The following is a 21,771-nucleotide window of genomic DNA, read 5'->3' as shown; positions in this document are numbered from 1 at the left end:
ACATATCTGGGATACGTTTCAACCAAACATAATCCCAGAGGTAAATAAATTGCAAAAAATTGGCTGAGAACGAACGTATTTGCGATACATTAAATAAAACGTTATCACGGACAAAATACATTTTTTGACAAACGTAATTGAGAATGCCGAATACATAATTTTGATGAGACAGGGTTGCGACACAGGTCGCTTGAATGTCTGCTGGGTAGGATTATTTTTTCTGAATATCTTCCTGAATACGTCACTCAGCGCGTCTCTCTATAAATACCCTCCCAGCAGGCAGGACTCTGATCTGCTGCCTCCTCTCCTCCCTGCGCGTAAACTCAACCGATAAGACGGCAACATGGGTGGAAATGTAAGTATAAAGAAACTAGCGTTTCCACTGATCCCTGCAGTGTTTCTCTGGACATCAGTTGTGTTTGTTTCACTCCGTGTGGTTTTACTGCTGCTCTGCTCTGAATGGAGTGACAGCTGTCATTACGTGTGTCATTACACCTGGTTTAAATGTGGGCACCTCTCCAGACGCGCGGATCAGAACCAATAGTTGTCTTTTGAGGTGATGGGATCACTACTCGGGGCATCATTCATAACTTTTCATAACCTGGTGTGCTTTTGTGAACTTGTTTTATTCCCTTATCGTCAAAGTATTTGCTGGCTTGGCAATTGATCGAGACATCCAATCTTATCATTGGTTCGACAGCTTAAACATGGGATATTAGATATTATGTATATTCACCTGAAAACTCTGAACACGTTTGTGCGACTCTTTAAAGATAGTTTGAGAAAGTTATATTTAAACTGTTACGTATTTTAAGTGAGTGTAGTTTTTATCTACCACTGTAAAAAACATGCCACACCTTTTCGTTCTCATGTCGATATGAAGGGGGTCGCCGGCCCTCCGCTGCGCGTCGGGGCCGGACAACGCCCCTTAACAGTGGTATAATGAGCACATACCACAGCCTGGCGTGATCTATTGCTTAACTATACAATACTAAATACTATCTCTGTACCTGTACTATAACTATACTATCTCTGACACAATGGACCTCCGATCATATTCTGTAAGTCAATTTATTTGAAGTGCTCTCTCTCTCTCTCTCTCTCTCTCTCTCTCTCTCTCTCTCTCTCTCTCTCTCTCTCTCTCTCTCTCTCTCTCTCTCTCTCTCTCTCTCTCTCTCTCTCTCTCTCTCTCTCTCTCTCTCTCTCTCTCTCTCTCTCTCTCTCTCTCTCTCTCTCTCTCGGACTATTCCATTGTATTCACGCATGTAGAAATTCTAAATCACATTTTTGCAAAACTCTAAGCTAAAATCTCCTCATTTAGCCCACTTGGTTCACCACGAGAACACTGGCCTTCCAAACGCCACACCCAATTACCAATTGGTCTCACTCAGCTCTCAACTATTCAAACTCAACTGGAAAAACACTGCAGTCATGTGGGAGAGCATGAAGAGGCCTCAGGTGAGCTCTGCTGGGTTGTAGATGAGCTCCTACTGATCAGGATCAGAGGTGGGATACAGACTGATGTACATGTAGACCTGTTTCACCTCATTGATATTCTTTTTTTTTTTTTTTTGGCCTACGAAAAGCTTTTTTTGCAGTCAGTTCAGCTGAACATTTTACTGTATTACAGTAACAAATAAACATTTGCTTTGTTACCGTTTTGGACTTGTGCAGTGAATTCATAATTACATCCCCCGAAAGAGAGTCTAAACATTTTATAACTGTTGGGTTTTTCATTTAACTTATCTGTCCAATTACTGTACTGTGAGTTTTGCCAACATAGGTGTCATTGGTATATTCTCAGAACTCCAACAATGTTGCAGTTTCAACTATAGGTGTACACAGTATGACTCTGGGAATCTGGGATCCTGAGTTTAGCCCATTGGAGCTCATTGGATTGACAAATAAGCATTGTAACCTATTCTGATATGATTGTCTCAATGCAATATTTATATGATATATTCACAGTATTGTGAGATTTTGCTCACTTTGCAAGAGATTCGTGGAGTTTTGACAAAATGGTAAACTTTTTTTAGTTAGTTTTGAGAAATTTAGCCATAGTTGCAGGAAACGTCTTTAAACGATTGAGAAAAACTGTAAAATATTACCCATAAAGATTTTACGTGAACTCAAATAGTAAACAACACACAACACTTTACAGTAACAACAAATACTGTAATTGTACCCTAAATGTGCAGTCATGATGATCTGCCGCATGTCCTGCCAAATAATCCAATGTCAGGCGAGGAAGAAACAGGTCTTCATGCCACCGAACATCGGCCTCCGCAGTGCCAGTGTAATCCTCAGCCCTCCCCTCCAGTGATTAAGTTATGATTGCCCATCTTATCTTAGCTCATCTTGTGTTATCTTAAAGACCATACGACAACATTGTTCTTACCACAGTTGCCACTACAGAGCGTTACACACGTTTTTTGCAAAACTTGTCTCATTGCGTCAAAACTCAACACACAAGCAAATAAGACACAACACTGTGAAAATACTATTCACATCTACTGTATGTCAAATTTAAACTCTGCTATCGAAACCCAACAATCCTTTGTCAAAATCTCACTCTGATGACAAAATGATCCACACTTGCATCATACGAATACACTTTCAGACCAGCAGCCACACACTAGTCTACTTTATATGACTTATGGGTGGTGAAGCAGTACCGGACCAGAACAGCCCAATGGAAACTAACCATCCCCCTCCCCTAACCCTAACCTTCCCCTCTCCCTTACTCTCTCTCTCTCTCTCTCTCTCTCTCTCTCTCTCTCTCTCTCTCTCTCTCTCTCTCTCTCTCTCTCTCTCTCTCTCTCTCTCTCTCTCTCTCTCTCTCTCTCTCTCTCTCTCTCTCTCTCTCTCTCTCTCTCTCTCTCTCTCTCTCTCTCTCTCTCTCTCTCCCTCTCTCTCCCCCCTCTCTCTCTCTCCCCCTCTCTCCCCCCCCCCCCCCTCCCCCTCCCCCTCCCCCTCTCCCTCTCTCTCTGGGGAATGGTCATTCGAGGACAACTTCTTTGAACTTTTAACCGAAAAGGATGACAATGTAATAACAGAACTTCATCAACCCAGCTCGTTATAATATGTCAATATTTCAGATTTTTTAAGCAGACCTTCTCAAAAACTCAGACGAATGTGCTCCACAGAACGTGCATTTCTCAGACAATTAACGTGCTCCACAAAACGAAACGAGAGAGAGAGAGAGAGAGAGAGAGAGAGAGAGAGAGAGAGAGAGAGAGAGAGAGAGAGAGAGAGAGAGAGAGAGAGAGAGAGAGAGAGAGAGAGAGAGAGAGAGAGAGAGAGAGAGAGAGAGAGAGAGAGAGAGAGGCTGCAGAATGGTTCGCGCAGACAGTACAGTACACCCTCTAGTTATTTATGTGTCAATATTTCCGATTTCTACGTGCGGATGCGCATCTAATATTTTTTAACTATCTGTCGACGCAACGGAGACGGCAAGGGCTGTGATAGGTCCCCTAACAAAATCATTTCCAGAATCACTCTTCATTACTTCGGAGGCTCGAGGGGTCTCCGTGGTTATGGAGTCAGAATACGGATTACTGACACCTGCACGTGCGCACCGATTGACCCCCCCCCCATAAATTCTTCGAATCTGCACGAACCACACAGGTCCCCAAAATGTATGATAACAAAGTGACTCGCGGCAAAAAGCGCTCCGCTTGCATGTCTGAATGTTGAGCTGGATAGATCTGTCTATAATATTTGTTTAGTTATTAATACTCTAAATCAAGCATTAATACTCTTCAACAAAAGACAAATGTCAGGGTATAAAGTGCAATATTCAAAACATTATTTTGTAGTAGGCCCTACATCTTCTTTAAAGAAGAACAACATTTTAATTTCATTTTTGGTCGCTTTATTGGGACCAAAACCCCCCCCAGTCCTGGCGGGTGCATGTTTCAGGGGTAAACTCATGGCTACTTGGATTTCTGTATCTGTGGTCTTGTAATTTGATCTCTTCACAGCAGCTGGAAAGAAGGAACAACAAAAAACTGATATTCATCTCAACAGAGCACGTCTTCTGATGATGGAGCATGTTTAGTCTGTCAACCCCCAAAACAAAGATTTCCTGCCATCGATAATCTTGTGCATGAAAACACCAGTACCAGGATGGGGAAGGGTGAGAAGTTTGACTGCCAAAATACACAAGGGTTTGTCAATAAGCCCCACAGAGGACACTCTTAATAATTCCATTTGAACTATAACATACGTTGACTAGTCTATGTACGTACAGGCTTGACTTTGAAATCTGTAATTAACTATTTGGAGCTTTATCAGCTGAAAAATAAAAACGGAATAATTTCTCACTAGAATTTTCTGCAATAGCGAAGATTGTTATGGAAGCCAGAAGCCAGTTCTCTCTCTCTCAGACCCACACTTTAGCCTGGAGCTGCCGTTTACTAAAGACCACTGTAGGCCTTATCTGTAGTTGGAGAGCGATGGGCGGTATCCCCCCCCCCCCCCCCCCATGAAGCCATTGTCACAGATACCACCGAGTCACCACTTGTTCATTTGAACAACACACTGGTGCTAGGCTCAGTGGACGAAGACACAGTCTCAACATCTAGGCCCCCAGCCTAAAGGGCTAACTGGTGCTAGGCTCAGTGGACGAAGACACAGTCTCAACATCGAGGCCCCCAGCCTAAAGGGCTAACTGGTGCTAGGCTCAGTGGACGAAGACACAGTCTCAACATCGAGGCCGCCAGCCTAAAGGGCTAACTGTTGGCTACATCAAGTCCATTTAGCTAGCAACATCAGAAACTATCACCGCTCTCGCTATGAATAATCACCGGAAAAATAGAAGAATGGGTCCCAAAATTAACTTCACAGGATTAATGCACGGAAATAGTGCTTTCCACCCGACTATTCACGTGTTTTATTTTCAACAACGCACAGCTAACATAGCATCCCTAGACGGGATGTTGCAAGTAGCTGCGTCCCTTTTCGGGTCTAAGCTAATGTTAGCGTGCTAGCTTTCCGAGCCATGCAATGATAGCAGCTACTGCAGTTGCTACACAGTTAAGTACTATAATACAATACAACACAATACAATACAGTGTACAATGGTGGCCAGAAGGGGGAGGGTGGCTATGCAAAGTCTAGGTGGACTCTGAACAGGTGAGTCTTGAGTCTTTTTCGGAAGATAGTGAGCAACTCTGTGGTCCTGAGAACGGCAGGGAGCTCGTTCCACCACTGAGGTCCCAAAAAGAGAAAAGTTGTGACTTTGCTGATCGACCTTTGCTAGTTCTTAGCGATGGCGGTACCAGGCGTCCAGCTGAGGTAGTTGAGTGGAGGGATCGAGCTGGGGTGTGTGGCTTTACCAATGCTTGGAGGTAGGCAGGGGCAGTTCCATCGACTGCATGGTATGCCAGAGCCATCGTCTTAATTTTGATGCGAGCTACTACAGGGAGCCAGTGGAGGTCCCGGAACAGGGGGGTCACATGGGAGAACTTCGGTAGGTTGAACACGAGGCGCGCTGCCACATTCTGGATGCGCTGCAAGGGTTTAATCGCAGAGGCAGGAAGTCCAGCCAGGAGTGAGTTGCAGTAGTCGAGGCAGGAGATGACCAGTGATTGGACTAGAAGCTGAGCTGCTTCCCTTGTGAGGAAGGGACGGATTCTGCGGATGTTGTAAAGTGCAAATCTGCAGGATCGGGCCACCGCAGTGATGTTTGCGGTGCAGCATAACTGATTGTCCAATACCACACCGAGGTTTCTGGCAGTAGGAGAAGGAGATACAGTGAGGTTCTCAACGGTGACCAGTAAGTCCATGTGTGGGCAATCTTTCTCTGAGATTAGGAGGAGCTCGGTTTTGTTGAGGTTAAGCCTCAGGTGATGGGCAGTTGTCCAGGTGCTAACGTCCGCCAGACCTTCCGATATGCGTGTTGCAATCAGGGCTTTATCAGATGAGGGGAAAGAGAGAAATAGCTGAGTGTCGTCAGCATAGCAGTGATAGCACTTTGTGATAGTGATAGCAGAAATAACACTTTTCAGGGCCGTGCAGCGACCCTTTAAGGGGCAGGGGCTCAAATTCAAAAAAGGGCGCATGCAAAAACCACTACTGTCAGAGACACTGAGACAGAGTAGACATGAAACGGATTTGTCATGTCCAGTGGCGGTTGGTGATCAAAAATGTTGGTTTGGCACAGTAATAGACTGGGGGTCTGTTACTGTGGGGGGTCTGTACCGGGATGACGTGCCCGGTACAAATTTGGTACCCGGTACAAATATGGTGTGACAGCGCCCTGGCGCCCTCTATTGACCCACCGCCACTGGCCATGTCATGTGGCCACGTAGTTACTACAGAGTAGCCTATACAGATTCAATATAACAATGTATGCTTTCCCTTTGCAATTTCAAAAGGTTTCCCAGATAGGTTTGCTGGTAGGCTATAGAAAATAAACCGAGTGGTAGCCACTTTCACAGTCAGTTAAAACGATGCTTGTTGAAAAGCTTTTGCTGGCAAACTTGGGCCTATACTTCAAAATGACGCTACAAAACGAGATAACTGTTACAGTTTATTTAGCATTATCAACTTAATGGTTTTGGAAACAACTGTCTGTGTCTGACTCTGTAGTGATCTTACCCTGCATTGTACCGTCTCTTAAAACAACAAGCGCATCGCGCAGGCAGGCAAAGGTGAAAAGTCACGTCACCCAGCGGCAGCTGCGCACTGAGCGCCGGTAAACGAGGCTACAAAGTACAAACTTTACTTCTCGATTATTACTTTTACACATTTTTATTCTCGAATAATTTATTCACATGTTAATGTTTAATTGTTCATGTGTAATTTTACAAAGCATTGACAATTTAAATGACCACTCAAAAGGGCACTTTGGTCCTTCAGAGGGAAAAGGGCAGGGGCTCGGGCACCCATAGCCCCCCCCTCTGCACGTGCCATAACACAATTCATGTGTAAAACATTACCGTTCACACTGATGTTACAAAGTTATATCTTTGTTAATTGAAACAGTGTTTATTCAGTAAACAGTTATTCAGTTAACACTGTCAAACAAGCTTTCCTCGCAATCACAATTTCCCTAGGCATGTTTTCATGTCGCGCACATGGTTGAAATAAAGTCACATTGTGACTCGACTTACATTAGACTTGTTGGATGCAGACATTTAGCTGTGAGTGTTTATTCAGTTACACCACTCTAAAATTAGTATTCCTTTAAGTCACCATTCCTCTAAGATTATGTTTTCATGTCGGCAAAAGCTTGTCATTAAGTCCTGTTGTGACTCGACGCCTAGTTGGCCTCGACACAGGTCGCATAAATGTTATCTGGGTAGGATTTTTTTTCTGAATATCTTCCTGAATACGTCACTCATTTTGGAAAACAACTGATGGCTACATCAAGTCCATTTAGCTAGCAACATCAGAAACTATCACCGCTCTCGCTATGAATAATCACCGGAAAAATAGAAGAATGGGTCCCAAAATTAACTTCACAGGATTAATGCACGGAAATAGTGCTTTCCACCCGACTATTCACGTGTTTTATTTTCAACAACGCACAGCTAACATAGCATCCCTAGACGGGATGTTGCAAGTAGCTGCGTCCCTTTTCGGGTCTAAGCTAATGTTAGCGTGCTAGCTTTCCGAGCCATGCAATGATAGCAGCTACTGCAGTTGCTACACAGTTAAGTACTATAATACAATACAACACAATACAATACAGTGTACAATGGTGGCCAGAAGGGGGAGGGTGGCTATGCAAAGTCTAGGTGGACTCTGAACAGGTGAGTCTTGAGTCTTTTTCGGAAGATAGTGAGCAACTCTGTGGTCCTGAGAACGGCAGGGAGCTCGTTCCACCACTGAGGTCCCAAAAAGAGAAAAGTTGTGACTTTGCTGATCGACCTTTGCTAGTTCTTAGCGATGGCGGTACCAGGCGTCCAGCTGAGGTAGTTGAGCGGAGGGATCGAGCTGGGGTGTGTGGCTTTACCAATGCTTGGAGGTAGGCAGGGGCAGTTCCATCGACTGCCTTGTATGCCAGTACCATCGTCTTAAATTTGATGCGAGCTACTACAGGGAGCCAGTGGAGGTCCCGGAAGAGGGGGATCACAGGGGAGAACTTCGGTAGGTTGAACACGAAGGGGCGCTGCCACATTCTGGATGCGCTGCAAGGGTTTAATCGCAGAGGCAGGAAGTCCAGCCAGGAGTGAGTTGCAGTAGTCGAGGCGGGAGATGACCAGTGATTGGACTAGAAGCTGAGCTGCTTCTCTTGTGAGGAAGGGCCGGATTCTGCGGATGTTGTAAAGTGCAAATCTGCAGGATCGGGCCACCGCAGTGATGTTTGCGGTGCAGCATAACTGATTGTCCAATACCACACCGAGGTTTCTGGCAGTTGGAGAAGGAAATACAGTGATATTCTCAACGGTGACCAGTAAGTCCATGTGTGGGCAATCTTTCCCTGGGATTAGGAGGAGCTCGGTTTTGTTGAGCTTAAGCCTCAGGTGATGGGCAGTTGTCCAGGTGCTGACGTCCGCCAGACATTCCGATATGCGTGTTGCAATCAGGGCTTTATCAGATGAGGGGAAAGAGAGAAATAGCTGAGTGTCGTCAGCATAGCAGTGATAGCACTTTGTGATAGTGATAGCAGAAATAACACTTTTCAATAACACAATTCATGTGTAAAACATTACCGTTCACACTGATGTAACAGTGTTATATCTTTGTTAATTTAAACAGTGTTTATTCTGTCACAACACTGTCAAACAAGCTTTCCTCGAAATCACAATTTCCCTAGGCATGTTTTTTCCTGTTGCGGACATGGTTGAAATAAAGTCACATTGTGACTCGACTTACATTAGACTTGTTGGATGCAGACATTTAGCTGGGAGTGTTTATTCGGTAAATTTTCCTTAAAGTCACCATTCCTCTAAGATTATGTTTCCATGTCGGCAAAGGCTCGAAATTAAGTCCAGTTGTGACTCGACGTCTAATGGACTTGTTGGCCTCGACACAGGCCCCTTATATGTTTGCTGGGTAGGATTTTTTTTCTGAATAGCTTCCTGAATACGTCACTCATTTTGGAAAACAGATGCGTAGCGCGTCTCTCCATAAATACCCTCCCAGCAGGCAGGACTCTGATCTGCTGCCTCCTCTCCTCCCTGAACCTAAACTCAACCGATCAGACGGCAACATGACTGTAAGTATAAAGAAACAAGCGTTTCCACTGATCCCTTCAGTGTTTCTCTGGACATCAGTTGTGGTTGTTTCACTTTGTGTGGTTTTACTGCTGCTCTGCTCTGAATGGAGTGACAGCTGTCATTACGCGTGTCATTACGCCTGGTTTAAATGTGGGCACCTCTCCAGACGCGCTGATCAGAACCAATAGTTTTCTCTTGCGGTGATGGGATCACTACTCCAGGCATCATTCAGAACTTTTCATAACCTGGTGTGCTTTTGAGCATTTGTTTTATTCCCTTTTATCGTCAAACTATTTGCTGGCTTGGCCATTGATCGCGACATCCAGTCTTATCATTTGTTAGACATCTTAAAAATGGGATATTAAATATTATGCATATTCACCTGGCCGGTGAAAACTCTGGACACATTTGTGAGACTTTTTAAAGAAAGTTTGAAGAAAGTTATATTTAAACTGTAACCTATTTAAAGTGAATGTAGGATTACTCTATCATTGTAAGAGACATGCCACACCTTTTCGTTCTCATGTCGATTTACTGACACACAATTTGTTAAATAATGCTTGTAAAAGTTAACCTTTTATAAAAATGTACAAACCTTAAACTTAACAGAAGGTGTCAACATCTTACTGAGACCAAACTACCTTCCTTCTTCCAGTTCAACCTGAGGAAGTGTGACCAGTAGAACTATAGATTAGCAGTAGTAGAATCAGGAGTAGTTTCAGTATTAGCAGGCCTCAGTTTAGAGGCCAGACCCCACGAGGGAAGCCAGCAGACGGACTGAGAGGGTCCATGTCTGCTGATGGAGAGCATATGTTGGTCTGAGGCGGTGGTGGACACAGGAAGTCTGCTGCTCAAACCATATCTCAACGGTAATAAACCAGTGTATTTATATCAAACAGCTCCTCCTCCTCCTCCTCCTCCTGCCTCCTCTTCTCCCTGCGAGTATGCTCAACCAATCGGACGACAACATGGCAGTAAGTATAAAGAAACGAGCGTTTCCACTGATCCCTGCAGTGTTTCTCTCGACATCAGTTGTGTTTGTATCATTCCGTGTGGTTTTACTGCTGCTCTGCTCTGAATGGAGTGACAGCTGTCATTACGGGTGTCATTAGGCCTGTCATTATGCGTTTCATGAAGCATGGTTTAAGTGTGGGCAAGTCTCCTGACGCACGGATCAGAACCAATAGTTGTCTCTTGCGGTGATGGGATCACTACTCCGGGCATCATTCATAACTTTTCATAACCTGTTGTGCTTTTGTGCATTTGTTCCCTTTTATCGTCAAACTATTTGCTGGCTTGGCCATTGATCAAGACATCCAGTCTTATCATTGGTTAGACAGCCTTAACATGGGATATTAGATATTAGATATATTCACCTGGCCGGTGTAAACTCTGGACACGTTTGTGCGACTTTTTAAAGATAGTTTGAGAAAGTTATATTTAAACTGTAACCTATTTAAAGTGAGTGTAGGATTACTCTATCATTGTAAGAGACATGCCACACCTTTTCGTTCTCATGTCGATTTACTGACACACAATTTGTTAAATAATGCTTGTAAAAGTTATCCTTTTATAAAAATGTACAAACCTTAAACTAAACAGAAGGTGCCAACATCTTACTGAGACCATACTACCGTCCTTCTTCCTATCGAAACCTAACAATCCTTTGTCAAAATCTCACTCTGATGACAAAATGATACACACTTACATCATATGAATACACTTTCACACCATCGGCCACACACTAGTCTACTTTATATGAAACACTTATGGGTGGTGAAGCAGTACCGGAGCAGAACAGCCCAATGGAAACCAACCCTCCCCTAACCTTCGTCCGTCTGTCTGTCTGTCTGTCTCTCCGTCTGTCTCTCCGTCTGTCTCTCCGTCTGTCTGTCTGTCTCTCCGTCTCTCCGTCTGTCTCTCCGTCTGTCTCTCCGTCTGTCTGTCTCTCCGTCCGTCTCTCCGTCTCCGTCTCCCCCTCCCTCCCCCCCTTCCTCACAGGAGATGATGGTGAAGAATATGCCCTTGAAGTTGGGCCACACGTTGACCGTAACCGGGATCCCCAATGCGGGTACAAATCAGTGAGTATCAGTGGATCCACCGTCCCGTCGCGTTAACACTTTCACCCACTAGGGGGCGGTGTCCTCCACGCGCAGATGGCCCATGAATCACTCCTCCTGTACCAGTGGTTCTCAACCTTTTTTGAGCAAACGGCCCCCTGAGCTTACCCCTGACTCTATGGCGCTGTCATGCCAAATTTGTACCGGCTGCCAAATTTGTACCGGGCGCGTCATCCATACGTAATCCACTCCAAATCTGCCTGGCAACAGATGATCGCGCGTCGAATGACGTGAACATTCGCGAACCTTCTATCTAGCGATCCGTTATCTGTATTGTGCTATTTCGTCCTTGACCTGCTTTAAACACTCAGGTTACTTGCAAAATTTGATTAAAGGTTGGGTAGGTGATTTGCGAAACGCCAGCAGATTTTGAAAATACACAACTCAAATGGTCCTACCCCCTCTCCTTCAACGCTGACTCTGACTCCACCCATTCGAAGTACCTGGACGCGCAATCATGCACGAGCGCGAACAGAGATGCGCGAGAGCGAGCCAGGCTAGCGTAGGTTTTCGTTTAACAACATGGCACTACATTCAGCTGTAAGTTGCACCCAGTACCGCGGGAAGTAGGAGTGCTGGGGGTGCTGCAACACCCCCTGTCCGAGGCCCTGTCTTATCACAGAAAACGATCATTTCTAAAAACTCGGGCCAAAGTGGAGATTTCTGAAAACGCCGGTTATGTGTTGTCGTGTCAACGGGGAGAAACGGGATTTTAGGTTCTGAAGCGTCACATTATGCACCAGGAAATGCTTAACGTCATGTGAGCGCCCGCTGTACCGTATTGGTCCGAATATAAACACAAACCCCATTGTAAGACGACCTATATTTGGAAAAAAGATTTGAAGACCAGGGCCCCGTTTCCCGAAAGCGTCGTTAGCCTAAGTGGATCGTGAAGTGCGTCGAAAGGGCATCGTAGAGTTTTCACCGCGTTTCCCGAAAGCATCGTGGGGAACGAACGTCTTGAAAACGCTCGTAGCTAACGAGTACTCCAGGGGTGCTCGTAGGTACTCGTAGGACTCTAAGAGAATCGTCAGCTATAGCCTCAGTGGCGACACCATCGGACATTCCGTCTATTGGATGCGTTTTAGTAAAACGCATTGCGCCTTTATGTTCTTAGTTTGGTAATTAATAAAGATTATTAATTAATTTATTAATAAAGATGTTAAAATGGCCAAAATAAAACGGGACAGTCCAGAAAATGTTGGCGCAGGCAGGGCACTCAAAATGTGTGAGAGAAAGTGGGGGGATTTGTGCAGACTGACATAGGCTACTCATAAAACGTAGCATAAAATAATGTACAAAATAAAATACAATTAAAAAAATTAAAAATAAAGAAATAAAATAAATTATAAAAAACAAGCAAAGGAGCAGGCAAAAGGCTGGGATATGGTGGGGATTGGTCACGTTGACGGGAATGTTTAGTGACATGTGGGAGGGTGGAGGGGGTTAAAAAAAAGTCTCAATCACTCTTCGACGCGCATGAAAACCAGCCGCGTAGTTATGAGGGAGGCCGTCCTCACACCGATCTTCCTCGTCGTCATCGTCCTCAGCGTCCTCCGGTTCAAGCAATGCCACCCCAGCCTTAGCTGCAATGTTGTGCAACATAGCCGTCACACATATCACGGCGCATGACTTGGCCGGCGAAAACTGGAGCCCTCCGCCTGACTTGTGAAGGCATCTAAAGCGCAACTTCCACCTCCCGATCGTGCGCTCAACGATGCACCGGGCCAGACGGTGGGCTTCGTTGTATTCCTCATCAATACATACCTTACCCTATTTCCGGAGGGGCTTTTATAGCCAATCAAATTATCAATCAAGGAAACCCTTATGCGGAATCAGATTAAGTCGGCTCTCTTTGCTGCGCAAAGCATGTTTCAGAAATCAGCCCATTAAGATAAATGTAGTTGTCACACAAGCTATTTTTAATTTTTTGTCATATGGAATTATTTCAGGGGGGAAAATGCCGTGAAACGCACAGTGCATTCAGGATTAGGACTGATATATGTCGGTTTAAGCCTAATCAATTGTGTTTTAATGTCTTTAGCATTCATATAATTGCAGTCTATTTTTTTCGTAGGCTACTCTGCTGTTGTCCTTGATGGGGATATATTTTAACCCTTTTTAACACAATTTTCCTGCGACATTCCTGCGTCTCCCCCTCCTACAGAGCCCATTTAAGCACCGTGTCAGTAGACAGTTACAATCCTACGACGTCGTGAGTGCAGCGAATGCGCGTTCACGTTAAGAGGAGTTTCGGGAAACGCTCCAAAGAAATTATCGATGGATCGCAAGATCCATCGGGAGAATGATCGTACGAGCGAAGATCCATCGTTATCGGGAAACGGGGCCCAGATCCGTTTTTTATGAATAAATAAATTGTATTCATTGAAATAATATACGAAAATAAAAAGGCATCGAATAAAACACTGCATTGCCACTAAACAGTAGTGCAAATAGGCCGTACTGATGTGTACACCAAAGACTATTCCTGACACTCCTCTGCCCCGCTGTGTTCGCTCTGGCTGTGGTCGCTCCGAACTGTTTCGGTCCGTGGCAAAGCGAGTCATCCTCGCTGCTGTCCAAGGCATTTTGAGACGCAGCATTTATTTAATGCTCATATGACCTAGTGCTGAAAAAAGGTTATATGAAAAAGTGTGAGGGTAGCGGTGGTGCGCTAAACTTGTTCTGTGAGCAGCTGGATGTGAACGATCGATTTTCAACTGTCCGCGCATGCACTGGTGTAATTGAGCTGCGCTGCTATACATCTTTTTTTATCAATGTAACGAGTTGCGAGTCTAGTGCAGAGTTTTTTTTTTTCCCAGCACCCCCTGCTGAGAATACGTTCTCGCTGCAATGGTTGGACCAGATGTTATAAACATTAAACGGTCACATAAATCATTACTATTTTTAGAAAATGTATGTTTGTTTCATATAATTGTATTGGAAGTCCTGGTTTTCACTAGGGTTGCCGCGGTGTGGACATTTTCACACCGAGTAATACACTCGTCTCCACACCGGTATTACCGAGTATAAACGGTATAAACTTTGAAACTAGGTCAACCGCCACACAAGCATCGGTTTTTAGACCCTTCTCGTCCTTCAGTTGCCGCCAACGTTCGAAAGCAGCGCCTAGGATTATTCTTGATTTCAGTTTTTCTCTTTCAGCGTTTTTATTATCAATTACTCTCTGAAAAAGAGTTTTCCTTCTCTTTGCTGGTGGTGGTGATGGTGGTGGGGATGGTGGCGTCTTGTCTGCCATGGAAATTGTCTTCTACTGCTAGGTCCAAATGTGGATTAACTAGTTCCAGTAGCTACCGCAGGATAACAACAAACAGGAGCTTGCTCTGGGTCACGAGCTCTGGGTCACGAGTACTGCACGAAGGGGTCGCGCGCGGGGCGCGGGGGAGGGGGAGTGCAGTACGACCGTTTGATTGACGTACTTACTGTCCAATGCAACTCGGTGGCAATGGAAATGATTGGCTGGAGTTTTTCGAGCCCTGCCCGTTCCACAGATGATTGACTTGTTTAATTTTCATGTCAGTACTTCTAACTCAGTGGCTGTAAGCGGGTTATGATAAGGATTTCAAGTAATTTTGCAAAAATGGCCAAAAAAGCAAATCACCTATACAACCTTTAAACAATTAAATACAATACAAATATAAAGTAAAAACAAGTGTTGTCTGTAATGATATCAACATCAGTTATTAGACCGTCACACGGAGCATGGATTGGCGCGCTGCATGTTGATGTCTGTTCCAAGATACATCGTGTGTTTATTAAGGAACCCAACAAAAAATTACATTATCTAGCGATCCGTTAACTGTATTATGTTATTTCCTCTTTGGGTCAGGGTTAGGGTTAGGGTTAATGAGCGCGAATGTTTTTTGAAACCTGCCCGGCAACGGACGACGCGATCATCTGCTGCCATGCAGGTTTGGAATGGATTACGTATGGATGACGCGCCCGGTACAAATTTGGCAGCCGGTACAAATTTGGCATGACAGCGCCCCCCATAATAAATAAGCTAACCGCACTCACACTCATGTTATATTGCTCAAAAGGTGTCATTGCATCGTTTTCATTGATTTTGTGATGGTCACTAATAGCAATGAATGAATGCACACCGAGTCTGTTGAATGAATATTCATGACATGCAAATAAATCACCGTTGATTGGCTAACAGCACTGTCAGAGAGAGAGAGAGAGAGAGAGAGAGAGAGAGAGAGAGAGAGAGAGAGAGAGAGAGAGAGAGAGAGAGAGAGAGAGAGAGAGAGAGAGAGAGAGAGAGAGAGAGAGAGAGAGAGAGAGAGAGAGAGAGAGAGAGAGAGAGAGAGAGAGAGAGAGAGAGAGAGAGAGAGAGAGAGAGAGAGAGAGAGAGAGAGAGAGAGAATTCACTCACCGTGACCGCGAAATTGTTCAATAGGGGGGTTATTTGTTTATGAACACGGCGGATGCGCGCTGTGGAATGTCTCGGTCAGGCAGTAATTACCACACGTTACGGTTTGTTGAAATCCAACTCGGGTAAAACGATTATCATACGGTGACTCCGTGAGCCATGAAAAAAGGGGTCAATGTTCTGGTCTCTCCGGGAGAGGGAGGTCGATCCCGTCGGGGCTCCGATCTACGGCGGTCGCGGTCCTTAGTCGGCGTGCGTCCTCCTTGGGATGTCCCGGGAACGGCTCAGTTAACTCCTGTCGTCCTCTCGTCCATACGGGGTTCTGGGGGTTCTCTGGTCCTCCCGTGTCTCCAGCTCTCGTTAAGGACAGGTGACACAGCCTTTTAAAGGGTACCTCCTCCTCCTCGTTACCCACCGCAGGTGTTCTCTATCTGGCCGATTAGGGTGACGTAATGGACGTCCTCTGGCTCCATCTGCTGGATATAGGCGGTACACGCCCTCCACAACCTCTCCCCTGGGCCGCCCAACCCGAGGGGTTGGGGACGTGTAGCCACCAGGCCCCCAGGATAGGCATATACTTCCGCAATCCACCCGTGCTCAGAGGCCAAGCCTGGTATTGCAGCTGTTTTAGCTGGGAGTGGACGGGGGTCCGTCATTTCATGTGGCCCAGAAGTAGATATCGCCGTCCACTCCAATACAAGTGGGGAACAGGATTGTGTCTCCGCAAAAAATGTCTGGATATCAATCAAAGGCTCATAATTATCTTTCTTCCCTGTTCTAAAAAAATGTAAGTTTTTTCTTTTCAAAACGCCTCCTCAAGCGTTTTATTAGCAGTTGATGTTGGGTGGGCAGCTGAAAGGAGCCGTAATGAAACAAACGGCTCCTTGCTATGGACCTATTTTGAAGTGCACGGCTCCATTAACTTCCGAATTAAATTAAATTCCGAATTAACTTCCATTAACTCAATGTGACAATGTGGTATTGGCATATATATTCCAGAATTTGAAAAAGGATATGGATATAGAGTGGGTGACTTTATCAGTATACTCAATCGAGATGGCCACAATAATAACCGCTCTTAGATGGGTTGTAGATACTAAGTTTTATAACAAATAATTCAATACGTGAAGATTTGGTGATAGAGGTAAAGCATCTTCTTTTAAATATTATAAGCCTTGGTTTAGTTATTCAGTTCTGTTGGATTCCAGCCCACCATGGAATATATGGCAATGAAATTGCTGATAAATTAGCTAAAAGATACTAACCTAATTAGAAGAATTTAACCTTAAGTATATATATTTTTTATTTTTATTTATTCATTTCTTTTGTTAGTTTGTTTTATTTTGTTTATTTTGTTTCGTTAGTTTGTTTTTTTCTTTGAATTTATTTGTATGATTTAAAGTATGATTTGCCAACGTCCTTGTCCTTGTCAACGTCCTTGTCACAAACTCCTGTATAGTAGTCCAGTAGGTCGCGGTATATGGGGAAAAACTATGATCCGCCACTAAACTAGAAGAAGAAGAAGATCTCTGCATCCGGTACGTCACGGACTAGGTCACGTGTCCTGGCCACATACCGCGGAAGCAAATCGCTCCTGTATGTTACCATGCGCCACTGAGCAGTTTGCATAGGAATGAATGGGCGGCCATTTTCCAGTCCGTGGTCCATCCTTTATTATGTCCATGGTAGCCACAGCGCGCAGAACGCTGTGTTGTTTGACCGGTTGCCATGGTTATCTCTGTGTGGTTAATTTTCAGTTACGGTGTTGTCAGCTTACTGTTCAATTAAACTGTATTCAGAAAACACATATGCTATCGAGTCGACCCTAGAGTATCTGTGGTATAAAGGCTGGGACGAATTTAAAATTATAAACATGTACACTTTATGTTGAAAGCATAGACCGTTGCGATTCCCATTGAAACGAATGGTGCAGTGACTAGTCTTCAAAACGAGAGTTGTTAAATTGTGAAAAATGAATTAAACTGTAATCAGACAACGCGGTTGTATGCTACAGACACTAGAGTATCTGTGGTGTAAAGGCAGAGACGAATTTAGAATTATAGATATGTACAATCCATAACGTTAGCTCTCTGGCTCATAGCTCAGCGGACTAGAATGCCTCCTAGAATCATTGCTTGTTGGCCAGAAACGGAAAGGGGGGCTGTTGACGTTTGGCTGTAGTCTTTTCGCTCGGTTCTCTGTCTCAACAGTAGGGCGCGAACCCTTCCCGTTTCCGGCCAACGAGCAATGAGTCTTCCAACAGAAATCAATGGGATTTACAAAATGTGCTAAATGAGCAATAAAACACGATATAAACTGTATTTTGCTACGATACTTGAATCAACAACTCTATTTCATCCTAGAAAAACCACAAAGGGGGCTCAATGTTCAAAATACAGAAAAGAAAAAAAATAGCTCACAGCAACATATTGAAAAAAATAAATAACTGTGAACTTAGTTCAAAATTTTGAATTATGAACGTTTAACTGAACTAGTTCATTTTAAAATTTGTGTACTGAACTTTGAACTAGTTCATGTAGAAAGTGAACTTTCCCAACACTGACCACGGGCACCCCGGGCAACGCGACCGTGGCCACGGCACCCCCGCGTTTTCACCGTAAAACAAAAAAACTCCCTTTCCAAGTTAATTAAGTCGAGTAGCCGAATCACAGGTTCTAATCAGAAAGGCCTGGACGAACTTTATCAGAAGCAGATGCTATAAAGGGTTGGATCTATCCTGTCAAATAGTTCTCATCCCCTACAGGCTGAATTTCCGATGTTGCCATCTGGATCACGCTTTAAACTCCCACGACTCAGAACCAACAGATATAAACACTCTTTAAACTCCCACGACTCAGAACCAACAGATATAAACACTCTTTAAACTCCCACGACTCAGAACCAACAGATATAAACACTCTTTAAACTCCCACGACTCAGAACCAACAGATATAAACACTCTTTAAACTCCCACGACTCAAAACCAACAGATATAAACATTCTTTAAACTCCCACGACTCAGAACCAACAGATATAAACACTCTTTAAACTCCCACGACTCAGAACCAACAGATATAAACACTCTTTAAACTCCCACGACTCAGAACCAACAGATATAAACACTCTTTAAACTCCCACGACTCAGAACCAACAGATATAAACACGCTTTAAACTCCCACGACTCTGAACCAACAGATATAAACACTCTTTAAACTCCCACGACTCAGAACCAACAGATATAAACACTCTTTAAACTCCCACGACTCAGAACCAACAGATATAAACACTCTTTAAACTCCCACGACTCAGAACCAACAGATATAAACACTCTTTAAACTCCCACGACTCAGAACCAACAGATATAAACACTCTTTAAACTCCCACGACCCAGAACCAACAGATATCAACACTCTTCCTGCAGCCACTCTAATTCTAAATTCCATAAAAAACCGTAAATAACACCTCCCCCCCCAACTCACACTTTTGGATATGCTGAGCCTCTGCCTTTCTATATACAGTATATATATATATATATATATATATATATATATATATATATATATATATATATATATATATATATATATATTATTTTTAATATAATTATTGACTACTATTTATTGATTGTATAGTGTTTTTTATTGTGTGTGTGTGTGACTGTGTGTGACTTGGATTTGTATACTATCGACTGCACAATGAATTGCCCCATTAGGGGACAATAAAGTATTTTGAACTTGAACTTGAACTGTTCCGCGACTCCCGCCGTGCCCCGTGAACCAATGAATGAATGAATGAATGAATGAACCAATGAATTAATGGCCCGGGAACCGCGGGCAGCGCGGCCCAGGCAATGCGGGCACCCCGAAAACAGATCGCAAGCTATATATTTTGTGTTTGAAATGCAACAGTCTTTTCGTGGAGACTACGCTCAGAGCAGCTCGAACTGAACAACAGCAAGAGGAAGGAGGAAAACGGGCCATGAAACAAAATTAGTTTGTTTTTTTTGCTTTCGGCCATGTTTGATTGTGTTGTGCTGGTTGTTGAGCTGTTAACCCGCGTACTAGGGTTATGTTTATCAGCGTTACCATAGATATCATGACGATAGCTGATGTAACGGGAGTCCGGGCATGTGCAGGACCGAACCGCGCTGTATGACCACCGTTACACTGAGCATAGGCTATTTATTTCAGGTAGCCTATTGTTGCACCAGAAAGATTTGAAAACCATGAAAGTTTAAAATCCCACCCAATCCCCCCAAAACTATAATAATCACGTTCCCAGTGCCCCCCCTAGGTTGTGCGAACGCCCCCGTTGAGAAACCATGTCCTAGACGTTTAAAACAAAAAGCTTGGAACATTTCCTTGTTTGATTCTTTGTCACTTTACTGAAGGAAGTTGAACTGCAATAGAAATCCTTCAAAGTCCAGTTCTAGAGTTCAGAGGTTAATCATGAGGGTGGGGCCGGGTGCAGGGGTCAAAGGTTAATCATGAGGGTGGGGGCCGGATTCAGGGGTCAAGGTAAATCATGACGGTCGGGCTGGGTGCAGGGGTCAAAGGGTAATGATGAGGGTGGGGGCTGGGTTCAGGGGCCAGCTGTAAAGGCTCCTCCCCTTCCGTTTGCCTCTCTATTTAACGCCTTGAGTTAGCCTAGCCCACACACAAGCACACCTGCTAGTCTGTTCTCCTGGGGTTGAATGTTATTTGAAGCTGTTCCGCTGTAATGATTCAGATGAAGAGAATCCCCAACCCTCACGATAATCTCTCCACAATCTTAAAGATGCTGTAAAGTAATATCAGCGTGGATGGATCGGGGTCTGAACCGGTGACTGGAGCAGCTTCAGTCCCGTGCGTGACACGGTTATTGTACTGCAGCTGTAGTGACTAATGAGTACCGGGTGGTCTTCCTCCTCCTCCTCCTCTCCCTCCTCTTGCTCCTCCTCCTCCTCCTCCTCCTCCTCCTCCTTCCCCTCCACCTCCTCCTCCTGCTCCTCCTCCTCTTCCTCTTCCTCCTCCTCCTCCCCCTCCTCCTGTCTCCAGCTTTGAGTTTTATATCAGCTCAGGGGATGACCTTGCGCTGTACATGGATGTGCGGTTCAACCACTACCAAGACACGAGGCAGGTGGTCTGCAACTCGCACCAGGCGGGGCGGTGGGGGGCCGAGGTCCACCAGGGTGGGTTCCCTTTCAAGTACAATGAGCTCTTCAAGGTGAGAGGGGGAGAGGGGGGGGGTGGGGAGGGGGGAGGGAGAGGGTTGGTGCATGAACATGTGTATGAACATAGATTTTCTTTCTGCTGCTCTCTCTCTCTCTCTCTCTCTCTCTCTCTCTCTCTCTCTCTCTCTCTCTCTCTCTCTCTCTCTCTCTCTCTCTCTCTCTCTCTCTCTCTCTCTCTCTCTCTCTCTCTCTCTCTCTCTCTCTCTCTCTCTCTCTCTCTCTCTCTCTCTCTCTCTCTCTCTCTCTCTCTCTCTCTCTCTCTCTCTCTCTCTCTCTCTCTCTCTCTCTCTCTCTCTCTAGTTCACCATCACCCTGACCCGTGAGGAGTTCTTGGTGCTCCTGAGCGATGGCTCTGAGATCCACTTCCCCAACCGCCTGGGGGCGACTGAGTACAAGGACTTCTCCTCCGACAAGGGCGTCCTCATCCACAGCTTTGAGATCAACTAACCCTGAGCTGGATCTCCTCCTTCAGTCTGGTGGCCTCTCCTCACACTAGACCGGTTCACAGGCAGACGAGAACCACTCACTAAATCAACCTCTGACATCCCTGTGTTAGATGTTCTTTACAAAGCTTTTTCTGCAATGGTACCACTGATTGATTTGTTTTGTTTAGGCCTTTGTATTCCTTTGAGAACATTGGCCATTGATGAATCGCTTCCTCCCTGGCCTGTCTTGGGCCATCTTCTCCATCTGTTGCCACGTCAGTCCTTCCTTCTTGAGTCGTAAAACTGATGTGCATTAAAAAATATTTCTTTAGCATTGATAATCAGCATCTGGTGATTTATTTATCAAGTTGTCCACCATTTTGTGTGCGTGTCTGTGTATGTGTGTCTGTGTGTGTATGTGTGTGCATGTATATGTGTGCGTGTGTGT

At 44.7% G+C, this 21,771-nt stretch overlaps 1 protein-coding gene across 1 annotated transcript; it reads left to right on the top strand.

Moving 5' to 3' along the window:
- Positions 1-267: 267 nt before the first annotated feature.
- On the top strand, positions 268-21,658 carry LOC115545320 (beta-galactoside-binding lectin-like). The gene is made up of 5 exons (XM_030358348.1): positions 268-355; positions 10,070-10,144; positions 11,172-11,251; positions 20,723-20,891; positions 21,199-21,658. Exons 1-5 carry the CDS (start codon positions 344-346, stop codon positions 21,343-21,345), a joined length of 483 nt encoding a protein of 160 aa, XP_030214208.1. The 5' UTR covers positions 268-343; the 3' UTR covers positions 21,346-21,658.
- Positions 21,659-21,771: the final 113 nt, after the last annotated feature.

Source organism: Gadus morhua, chromosome 6 (genome assembly GCF_902167405.1).
Source record: "Gadus morhua chromosome 6, gadMor3.0, whole genome shotgun sequence".
Lineage (NCBI taxonomy): Eukaryota > Metazoa > Chordata > Actinopteri > Gadiformes > Gadidae > Gadus > Gadus morhua.
This window is presented reverse-complemented; position numbering and strand designations above follow the sequence as displayed.

Bases quoted from the DNA above. Each gene is read 5' to 3' on its own strand.
- LOC115545320 (XM_030358348.1), top strand. The intron at 11,252-20,722 runs GTGAGTATCAGT...TCCTGTCTCCAG, and splicing joins CCCAATGCGGGTACAAATCA to CTTTGAGTTTTATATCAGCT. The intron at 20,892-21,198 runs GTGAGAGGGGGA...CTCTCTCTCTAG, and splicing joins AGTACAATGAGCTCTTCAAG to TTCACCATCACCCTGACCCG.